This window comes from Schistocerca nitens, chromosome 2 (assembly GCF_023898315.1).
Source record: "Schistocerca nitens isolate TAMUIC-IGC-003100 chromosome 2, iqSchNite1.1, whole genome shotgun sequence".
Classification (NCBI taxonomy): domain Eukaryota; kingdom Metazoa; phylum Arthropoda; class Insecta; order Orthoptera; family Acrididae; genus Schistocerca; species Schistocerca nitens.
The window spans coordinates 863,200,564-863,212,762 of NC_064615.1; the positions used below are offsets into that span (position 1 = coordinate 863,200,564).

A 12,199-nucleotide genomic window follows, 5' to 3' on the forward strand; every position below is an offset into this window, starting at 1 on the left:
CATCCTTTCAGAATGAAGTCTCTTTCTATCGTCAGACCGTAGTGTCCCAGTCTGTTTTCTAATTTCCCTCTGAACAACTTTCCAATCATGTATTTTTGTCTGAATGTTTTTCTATCTGTAACGGCTACCCGAGTTATTCCATCTACTTTAATATCCTCCTCAACCACAGAGATCAATTTAATTGGCTCCATTTTCACCTTACTTCTGTTTTCATAGCATTATACTATTTGTTTTGTCAACCTAGTGGGTGCCATTCTTTTAATGTGCCCACAAAATTTAAGTTTTCATTTTCTCATGTCACCATGTATCTCTCTAAGCCTCTGTCAAAATAAATGTAACTGTGAATAAAAATAAACATTTGTGTGAACACTGTTTTTCCACATGGCAGTATTTGTTTCCAACACTCTCAAGGGACCCTTAAACCTAGAGAGCACATCTCTAGGTGGCATACCAGGGAATACTCATCAGCAGCTCCTGGCTGTTGAAGAGCGGAAGGGAAATGCAATATCTCCCACAGTCCAAAAATGCCAGAGAGAAAATTCTAATAGCAAATCCAATTAGAATAGGCCCAGCAAGCCAGTAGTGGATGACATACATGCTTACAAGCATGAAGCAAACCTCAGAAAGAATGCATATAATGGAAGATGAGCCAGCTACTCCCAACAACTAAGATTTCATACATCGAACAGATGTGGACTGACAGGGTAGGTGAAGGTGGTGGAATTTGTGAACAGGAGCAGATAGGATATTCTAGGATTGTCAGACAACAGGTGGGCGTGCACATTGGAGTAGTGAATACAGGCTGTGCTGGAGTGGGAATGAGGAAGAAGGAAGAAGTGGAGTGGCTGTAATTACAAGAGGAGGATTGAAAATGGAGCTGACGGCAATAAGAGAAAGGATGGCGCCGGTCAGAGTGAAAGTGAAACGGAGGAATATGAAAATTCTGCAAGTATATGCACCACAAGTTGGATGTTCAGCTGAAGAGGAGTAGGGCTTTGAAGAGGAAATGTGGAGACAACTAACTGGATAAAAGACAATGATGATCACAGGCATAAATGTACACATGGGCAAGGAATGAAAAGAGTATGGGCAAGTATTGGGAGTGGAAGTGTGGGAAAAGAGAAATGAAGAAAGAGGAAAAATTTTAGTCTTTCATAAAAGAATGGACTAGCAGTCAACAACACCTGGTTTAAGAAGAAGTAAAGTCATAAAATGATCAGGTACAGCTACAATTTGGCAACAGACTACATATGTCCATCGACCCTCATAACTGCCGTTTGGTTTCAGTACAAGTTGTAAATATCCTTTTGTTCCCTGTATTTTACCTCTCCTACCTTCAGAACTTTGAAGATAGTGTTCCAGTCAATGGCTTCATCTAAGCCTACAAATGCCACAATCACAGGTTTTCTTTTCCTTAACTTATCTTCTAAGAGAAGACATGTGGTGTTCTTGCATTACACAAGCACAATGGAAGAAGTGGAAAATGAATTCATTGGACCACCAATTACCAGGTCAGTATTCAATATCGCTTTAAACCCCATGAACAACAATGTAGTGACTGGAACAAACAATATCCATGGTGAGTTTTTAAAGAATGCTGGAGTTTAGGTGAAAGAGCGACTGTAGAAATTTGTGTGTGTGCTTTGAGGATGGAAGGCTAGTAAGCTAATTAACGAAAAGTAAAAAAATTACCTAACCCAACAAAAGTAACTGAGCATCTAATTTGACACAATAACTTTATAAAAACATATTGGAAAGAAAAATCCTGGGGGTGATAATATTGGTAAGGTTCACTTATTCTGCATACATGAAAGTGTACAATTCATTACCTCAAAATCATATATGAAGAAAGTTTTGTGCATGGTAACGGATGAAAAACTGAAGCTCAGTGCCTAGTGGGTTAAGTGCGAGACTATAAATCCAAATATCTGGATCCAATCCCCAGATGCTATCAATCATCAGCACTTCTTTCGCCTTTGGCAAAGGTTTAAGCTCACGAAAAATGCCAAGCTGCACTGTGGTTTGGAATCCATGTTAAGCTGAAAGTCACACTATAAGTGATTGACCACTAAGTCAGTTCAAATGTCATGTACCATGATAAACAGCTCTTGTGTGTAGGAAAGTTTTACCTTAATGAATGATAAGTATCATAAATCATGCACAGTATGTTAGCTCTCAAAGTCACGTCTACTGAATTGTAGTAATTGCACATGCTGTTAATTCTTACTATCAATGAGATGTTACTCACACTGAGAAATGCGCATATTTTTAATTTTAACAGGCACATGTATCATATTCACAAAATAATACCCACAGATTAAAATACAGTAAACATTGAAAGAATGCTTCACTTGAATTTTACTCCTTCCTTGAGTATAAATCTTTACTTGATTTTCACCACAAACTTCTTTATAGTTTCCAGGGCAAAGCATAAAAAATGAACAGTTCTATTACAAAAATTGATTCAGTAGTCAGACCTCCAGAGGGCAAGAATACTTGATCAACAATACAGTGGACACACCGTATCTACACAAACACTTGTCATTTAAGGGATTACACTTGGCCAGCTTGCATACTAACAGCAATAAAAACAAAACAAATTACCCATAATTCTGTGGCTGCAGACTACACTCTAATGATAAATAGTCTTGGTTTTCCCTCCAATATCCATCATTTTTCCAAGCCCCAAAGAAATAGGTTATTATGACCTATAAACATTAGTAACTTCACAAAACATGAAGTAAAATCAATCGATTTAGAAGAGTTACTTTTCTTGCTCCTGGCTGATCCTGTCGAAACATGTGAAAACCTGTGAAATATGCCAGTCTGTCATTGTCCACCCTTTGAAGTGTCCAGAATGATCTAATTATTAAAACACTTTGCTGGACTGCTTAATGGCTGATATTTTGTATGTTTGGGAAATTTCTTTATCAACAGCAAGGCATCTAGCACTTTCTTCCAGCTCATCAGGGCACTTACATAACACTTATTCCATGCTGTCTTATCTAACATAATTGCTGTCTTCTGCTAACCTTCTCAAAATTGCTCAAAAATACTGAACATTATTGTCCTATTATTCCTCTGCCAACCTTTTTATCACTAAAATTTTCCATACCCCAGTGACTTCTAGGACATCACTCTTGTGGACCATTCTTTCCTTCCCACTTAATCTAACACATGATTGCAGGCATGTAATTGCACGGCGCATGTCACCACCAGACATATCCACAAGACATTCCAAAGCATCATTGTTGTATGTCACTTTCTCTTCTGTGCAAATATATTGTAACCGTTCCAGAATCATAGACCGATCTGCAACACAATAATTCATTCACATGCATTAATTACACTGGGCAATAATATAATAGTGCTGTTGAAACACAGGACAAGAACACTAAAGTCCAATCACAACATGTAAATGAATATTTTAAATTCTTAATCCTGTGGTTGTTGGCAAGTGTAAAAACCATAATCTGATTACCAGCATCTTTGAAACCAAAAATTCCAAACTATCTTTGTTCTTGGGGTAATTTCCCTATCTTTGCCTCTCTCTAGTTATTGGAAACTATAATTAGTGTTGTATTAACTAAAAATTCTAACCATTTTCATAAGAAGCCACTCTTTGTGAATACAGCCATCTTAATGAGTTCTTAATAACTACATTTCCCATTTTTGATCCACTTTCTCTCTTACATTCTCTCCTGTGGTAACATATACGGCAGGAGAAGACTGAGGGATGAGTCATGAAAATAAACAGCAGAAAAGTAACTATCATAAACTGTGTGTGCATACTGCAGAAACAACTATGCCTTGTTTTTGTTTTAAACCCATCTCTGCTGCCATCATCTTTTCCAGTCCCATATCATCCATCTGCCCAGGCAACCACTGAAACAATCTGTGTATGTTTTTGAACTGATGTTGGAAGAATAGAATGCTTGAAAGCTAGTGCAGTTGCTGATATTTGTGTGCAAGGCAGATGAGTGATTCACTGTCCTGAGTTTTAATTTACTTTCTGTTGTGGAATGTTTATTATGAACATACTATTATTCTAATAATAAAATAATTACATATACCACAAAAATGCAAATTTCTTGTCCAGACACACTGTGCATTGTTGCAAGCAATAAAATGGCACAGCCACCTGTAATTTTATTTAATACAGAAATATTTTTAATGTAGAAGCTATTAACAATTTTACGCATTTTAAAAAGCAACCAAATGCAATATGCACTCCTTACCTAGTGGCTTAAATCTAAATTTCGTGCATCTTGACGTGAGTGGCTCAATAATACGGCTAACATAATTGCAGATAAGACAAAACCGTGTTGATCTAGTTTCTTTCTCCATTGTTCGGCGAAGTGCTGCTTGTGCTGCACTTGTCATTGAATCTGCTTCATCTAAAATGATGATTTTGAATGCAGGACACGGTCGACCACTGAAATGAAATGAACGTTATCTTCAACATATCTTGAAACAGGATACACAAGTTTCCTAAAATTTCTGTAGTGAACAGAATATTCCATCATCTTTCAGGCATGCAGCCAGGACAGTGTTATTTCTTCCTACAATATTTCAGCTGACAACCTTACAGCCATCTTCGATGTGAGTCACTGACAATTTAAAACCCTTGACACAATGCTGTGGAATAAATGTATGTGTGCACCTTTGCTTCACAGCTCTGTGTCAAGTGGTTTAAATTCTGTCAGTGACTCAACTCGGAAGATGGCTGTAAGGTTATCAGCCAAAATGTTGGAAGAAATTACACTCTCTGGGATGCATGTCCGTAAGATTATACTATGAAAACATATCCAGTCATAAATTATCAACTACAACAAACCGTAACTTGCACAAAAATCAAAATATTCGAAGAACGAAATTAACACCAATATTTAATGAACAATAAATCTGAACTACACCTGTGAGATTGGCTATAACAAGTTCAGTTGCCACCTATACAGCAACTCCCCTATTTGCAATCAAACATTCATATTATTGTGTGTGGGTGGGGAGGGGGGCGGGGGAAGGGGGGGAAGGCAGCGGCACATGCGCGCTTGTGTTAGCAGGGCTGGCTCGTGAACATTTTTCCCACACAAGCAACTTATCATTTGTCATTTGCCTCCCCTTCTTTCCCTCGCACCCTGTCAATTTTCACTACTAATTGTGATATGCACTATATACAAATCTTGCAGTTGGGTACCCCTCTCAGCTTGATGCACAAACTGGCCACTACTTCCTCCACATATATTTCTCACTTTTTGATATTGAGATGTTCGTACTGGTACTGAACGCACAAATTGTTTGCAAGTTTTAGTGTGAGAAGAACTTCCAGCAACTGGCAATTTCAGCAAGTAATTGTAGCAAGATGCAAGAAACTGTTTCCTCTCACCTACGAAAGATACTTCTCGAGGTTGACAAAATTTACAAAAGTCAATTTGCTGGTGATGTTCCCGTGTCAAAAACCTTGCAGCAACAGCTTCTGCAAGTGACTTGCAGCAGTTTACTTGCTACTGGACATATGCCTAAATGAAAGAATTGAAGGATTCATGGTCTGACAGTGAGTGACTTAATTTCTAACTTCAAAGCACAACAATAATTACCCAGTGAAGACAGCAATCAATGTGAAAACATGGAGTAGAATTCATATGTTATAAATAACTGAGGAGTCTTATTCAGGTGTAAATATATACACAGAGTTGGATTATAAAATAAATAAAATGTAGCTATTGGGTTCTCCCACAGTTATAGACTATTATGTCTCGATATCTCCCAGAAATGATTCAGTATAATTCCCAACTGCACTCAGAAAATTAATAGTGACTGACTGTCCCTAACTTTTTGTGCATGAACAATGGATGAAATGAGACACAATCATATCCGATTCTCCAAAAGTTAAAGCATTATTTGAACAGCTAACTGCTGATGAGAATAAAATGTTACTTCTTTTGTTAGTGCTTAACGCCTGAATAAGGAGTTGAGTCACTGCCTTTCAAATCGGCATCTGTATCCCAGCAAACAGAAAACTGTCCTTGCATTCTGACATAAGAGGTTGTAGAGTGGGCAAAATGACATAACGAAGCTCCAGCCTGGCACTAAAGCGAGAGTGATTAACACATGACCAACCCTCACTGCTGCTGGGACTGGAACACTGTTTGCACAGCATAGCACGAGGGCCAGGTAGCCATAAGGGTGACAAGGATTACGTCACAGTTGACATTGGCTCTGTGCCGCTTCTTGGGCCTACATAATCAGAAATGGTACCTTGTCAGAACAGGGGTGGGTTGTGAAACCATAAAAATCACTCATTTCAGCAATGCAGTTTCTGTCATCATCCACAACCAGCTGACAGTTACTCTGTGGCAGTCGTAGACATCATGTGGGTCAGTCATCCTTCTGGTAACAGACTCCGCTTCTGCTGCTTGTGGATCTTTGGGCTGCACCAAATCCTGATGCTGATGGGAGCTGAACTGGTGCCTTTCAGCTGGAGGCCATCTGCTGGCTGACTTCACCCGCCTTCAGGTTGCCCACCCAGAGGTACAGGGCCACACCAGCATGTGAGTTGCTGCCACCTGCCTGCAAGCCCACACTCTGCTACTGCAGACTTGCATACATAGACTGCTGTCACTGCATCCTATAGCGGGATCATGAGTTCCAGAGCATGGCGCATCTCTGCTCTTTGCTGCCGCTTGGGTGGGTTGACTGTACTGACGCAGCATAAGACAGTGTGTTGCAGGGGACCCAGTTACAACACGAGCCCAGTATCCTGCTGAGAGCATCGCCGTCAACTGGCTTTGCTGCCATCAGTGCTGCTGTCTGGACCAGCTTGTGCCACTGGGTGCTGCCCACAGCAAGCCAATGCCCTCGACTGATATATTAATTATTAAATACATAGTTGTTTTCTCACTGCTTCTATGATTCTAAGACAGTCGATCACTTGGTTCACTGTACCTGCTACTCTGTCAAATTATGGCCTATAGAGAAGTCATTAACATTCGAGCCACCCTGACCTCAATGTTCAAGGCTTTGAATAAATCATGCCAGTATTCACAAGAAATGCTCTAATAAATCAGAACAGACAACAAGGATCGAATTCAAGACGAACTTTACACGAATCCCAGAATGTGTTAACACACTACTTGTAGCAGTATAAAAGACTTCTTTAATTATGCATGAATGACATATTATTCTTTATCCTATTATGGGCTTTTTTTAAATTACTGGCACTCTCTTTGCTCTTTACTCTTGTATAACTGAGGACCTCGTATTCATATACATAAATGCAAATGCAAAACAGGAAGTGAATAAGTTGTTTAGAAAGTGGGAACAGTTTTACTTTAAAGACCTCTGCCTACATAGAAGAACACAATAGAGCAATGAGAGTACATTGTGAGTTTCCCAGTTGCAGAAATAAATGCCAACAAGAAAAAGCACACAACTTGCAAAAAACAAATATGTAAATAAATAGTAAGCACATGTGCATGCTTCGTTTACTATGAAAAAGGTTGATGATAATAATAAAGCTAGTTTTAGGGCAGCATTCTTGCTGAACATTAATTTTTTACAAATGGCCCAAGTAAAGCTTTCCTTAAAAGCCGAGTTACTGCAGAAGTGTACCACGGAAATAAATTAGTAATTTTTTGACAAAGTGTGGTAATATCTATTTACGGGAGGCAGTGAAGGGCCGTCCCTCCTGGAAAGACATCCAGAGAGAGCCATTACCCCACCAAAGCCAACACTGCCCCATTCAATTTTGTCTGAAGTTAAAAATTATACTGGACCAGTGAGGCTACAACATATACACGGTTACTAGTTAAATAATTTAAAACACGGTTATTCCATGTCAAAACAAACAATTTTGTGAATCATCCCCACCAGAACCCGTCCAGTTTAAATGAAATTTTCATAGCTGTTTCATAAAGAATAAAACTAAGCTGTGTAAACTTTATGCTCTTGACACAAAAAATTAATGGTTTTAGGAGACTTGCAGCAGGGGGCTAAGAAATGTCTTGTGAGCCCTAAACAGTTTTGATGAAATTAAAGCTGCAGTAATGTAGGTGAGATATTTGAAATAACTTCTTGTAATACAGGTCTGCAGCCTGTATGAATTGTTCAAAGGACATCATTTACAGCTTTTGGCTGTAAATGTTTTGCGCAGTAAAAACTTCTACAACTAAGTGCAGGAAATTACGTTCTTTAAATATCTGGAATAGATGCAAAACTTTTGGTGTGCCTCATACTGCTAAAATTTCAAGGTTATGATGCTCACTATATTCACACTACAGGAGGTCAAAATTCCAGAAAAATCTATTGCTACAATTTTTCGCCTATTTTGTGACTCCAACATATTGAGTGCCCCATAGCAGTTCAGCAGAGAAGTTACTTGTCAATGCTAGTGAACTACAACAGTTATTTGTGAGTATTCAAGGAGTTATTAGTATGTAAACATGCCAGCAAAATATTTTGCAACCAATTTTGGCATACTTTGATGTCATTTTGCTATTGCTAAATGGTATTACCTCACTTTTTTTTTATTCCTTTAGAAAGATCAGTGCTTTTGTATTGTAATAGCTTTTGTTTGTTTTCTAGATCCTCTACAAAAATTTCAAAAAATGAGCTGGAAAATACCACTATCAATTATTCACAGACTATTGTTATATTTAGCAATATAGATTTTTGTATCTTCAGGTGGCATAATTTGGTTTATTTGTTAATATTTTTACTTTTTATCAATATTTAATCAAAACCAGGAAATTAATACAACAATGGAAATAATTAAAAAAGGAAAACATGCTACCACTATCCTATAGACAATTTGTAAAATGTTTATAAGACATATCCACAATAACTATTTACAGACAATCACTGACTAACATGTTAAAGTGTACTGTATTTTTGTTTTTTATAGCAGCCTGTTTGTTATGTTGGTTGCCACTAATGATTAAATCATATCACACGTTGAGTGTGGGTCAGGAAAATGACAAGTATGGAAGAGTCCAGCTCTTAAAGTATATTTGTACAGATCATCTAAAAGTGAGTGGTAGCATGCTCTCCTTTTCGAATTGTAACCAAGAAATTGGTAATTTTTTAGTCCAATGGCACAATGCCTGCAAAAAAGATACCCTCTTGTTTCATTTAGTAAGCAGCTTTGAGATGTCGTAGCACAAGAGGTCTAATTTTATACTGGGAATGACAAACGATCCAGATTTTGTTGCTGACTTCCTAGCTTGTTCAATTGGCCCTTCGGTCAATTCAGAGGATCATCAGTCCTGTTGCAGTAGTTGTAAAAAACAACTGGCGTCCCTAAATGAATTCCACCTTTATCAACAAAGACTACCAAAATTACACTCAGGTTATAGCCTACAAATAGATTAAATGACCTGCTTCTAGCATAAAGCCTTGTTTTACTTGTTTCATTTCATACAAAAGTAATGCTATAAGCCTTTTGCAAAAACAAATCATTTATTTAAATGGGTTCTTGTTTTATAAAGAGCAGCTGAATTAAAAAAGCTCACAAATGTACAGGTTATGTCAGAGTGAGTTCACAAGAAACTTGCTGCACTCTTGTCTTTCCAAAAGGCCTCATGCTCATGGTGATGAACAAATTGTAATGGCATAAATTGTCAATTCAAGCTTGCCAAATCTGTGTCATTCTCCTCTAAAATGTCATCCTCGAAATAAGATCAACAAGTCTAATAAAAGCATAAATTTTCACACATGCAAAGTGAAATTTGTATGCAGACTGCAGTTTCTTGTGGGTGTAAGCCAGATACATTTGTATGGCACAATTCTAATGATCAGTAATGCCTATGTTACGCCCATTATGATGACCTATTTAGTGAGTGGAAGAAAAACTGAGTACCTTCAAGTGCTGAGATTTGTAAATGTTAACACTCACCACAAAACGTTGGTGAATACCATGTGTCACCAAATTTACAGTTGCAAACAGAATGCTACAAGACTAGGAAGTGTAAACATTAGGCGGCACTGCCTAGCAATAAGAAGACAAAAGTCCTTTTTGATAATATAAAAAGCAATGTTAAGGCTTTCCGGGAGAGCAACAAATTTAGCTGGAATGAAAATGTCTGTAGGGTGTTGAGCATTTTTTTACAAGATCTTTTGCTATAAGTTTACTCTATTATCCAGTTAATGCATGTAACTACTATAAATAAATAATTTAGGAGCAAGTGTAATAGCTAATCGATTAGTAAAGACGTTGAGTCATTGCTTGGCACATGAACAAGACTGAAACTTCGCAGGCTTTCCAATGAATCCTTTTTCAAGTTAGAGTTTAAATTATTTACATTCTACCAGGACTTTGCATTGCCATATTTCTAACTATTGCTCAAATATTATTAAGTTTCTTATACATAATGTGATTGTTAGAGTATTGGTTCATGAATGTACAACTGTAGTATTTTCAAGCTCATATTTAACCTCACTTAGAGGGTCTCCAAAACAAACAAAACCCCTGCTCTTTCTAATGCCACAAAATTACAGATAATATAGCAATATGACATCAAATCATGCACAAGTACGATAAAAAAATTTTATGACATTGTTTCACATAAATAACTTCAAGAATACTCATGAATAACTGCCGCAGCTTGGTAGAAATGATGATAATTAATTTATCTGTGGCACTACTAATGGACACTCAATATAATATGTCAAAAATTAGTCACAAAATTATTGAAAAATTGTAGTAGTTGTTTTTTCCCCAACTTTGACCACATACGATGCAAAAATTGTGAATGACTTAGTCTTCAAATTTTAACAGTGGGCTGAGCACTAAAAGTTGTGCTTCTTATCCAAATATCCACTTGGTATTACTACTAGTTTCAATATTAAGCCTTCGTAAAATTGGCAATAACTGTCACAGAGTTCATCCAACATTTTGCATCTCTCTACGGAAAGCATTATAAAACCGTTAATTTTGTTCATCTTGAGGTAAAGTTTTGCACCGGACATTTGTACACAGTTTCATTCAGTCCGCAGTTGGTATGAAATGGCACAATAATAATTATATTAAAACAAAGTATAAGTGTGTGTGTGCGTGTGTGCGCGCGCGTGCAGGATGTATTTCATTTCCGTCCTACCATATACATCTGGGATAAAATCCCTGAAAAGTGAGGAATAAGCCCTGTAGGAGTTACAGGCCCTTTCAGCAAGTATATAACAAATCAAAACAGATCAAAAAAATGCAGAGAGGAGTGCACACAGAAAATGACAGATTACTTAACAACAGATTACTCATGTGGGAGGAACAGAAGATTGTTAAGTTTCAGCACTGTAAACACTGCAAAGACAGGGAGAAAATTGATACACAACAATATGACATACTAGTATCTGTTAATTTCCTGAAATAATTGCATGAAAAAAAGCAAATGTCAGAAAAAAGTAACATGTTACAGCATTGTTAACAAGCAGACTCAAAGGGCTAGGTAAAAAGAGTTTCCTTCTTCATACACAATGACACCTTTCCTTTGTGAAGTGTGAGAGTTCTACATCTAAAAAAATACCCTATAAGCCACAGTAACAAACCTTGCTGAGTGTACTTCATACAATTTTAGCAAATTTCTGTCCTATTCCATTACATACAGCTAGGAAAAAATGACTATCTATATGCCTCTATATGCGCCCTTATCTACCTTAGTCTAGTGGTCCCTATATGAGGTGTATGATGGTGGCAGCAGAATTATGACATGGTCTACCCTAATGTTATTTACATAACAGGTTTCATGATAATGAGAGCAGTAAGCCTGAATGTATCACAGTACCATCTTGTCTGTAAATTTCTCGTCACAGACGCCACTGTTTCCCACAACTCCTGCAACAAATTTAGGCTTTCCTTTCACTTTCCCCACCACTGCTTTTTAATCTTACATTCCCTTCCATATGACTCGTAACAAGGAGACCAAATACCAATTGGATTTTTGTAATTTCTTATATTTATGGTATGTGAAGTTGAAAACTTAAATATCAATCTTTCCAAGTAGTTTGATGCAACTCTCAAAAAATATTGAGAAAATCTACTTTGAGGTTTTCAGACCATCTTTAATACACAAGAGTACGGTTGATTTATTAACAAGCAGCATAGTTCCGAGTTAGTTTGCTCACCTGTCACATGGGATGCACGAGTTCGATTCCAAGTGGATTCAAGTTTATAAACAAATGTGATGGGTTTCACCACTAATGTTGCAAG

The 12,199-nt window shown here is 37.4% G+C and overlaps 1 protein-coding gene across 1 annotated transcript in view; it reads right to left on the reverse strand.

Annotated features, from left to right (window-relative positions):
* Window positions 1-12,199, reverse strand: part of LOC126237132 (replication factor C subunit 4) — a 50,002-nt gene that overhangs the window by 18,717 nt on the left and 19,086 nt on the right. Inside the window, exons 4-5 of the mRNA XM_049946953.1 lie at window positions 4,239-4,435; window positions 3,116-3,312 (exon numbers count right to left, since the gene is read on the reverse strand). Coding sequence (XP_049802910.1) covers window positions 3,116-3,312; window positions 4,239-4,435 — 394 coding nt within the window. The remainder of the gene's footprint in view (window positions 1-3,115; window positions 3,313-4,238; window positions 4,436-12,199) is intronic.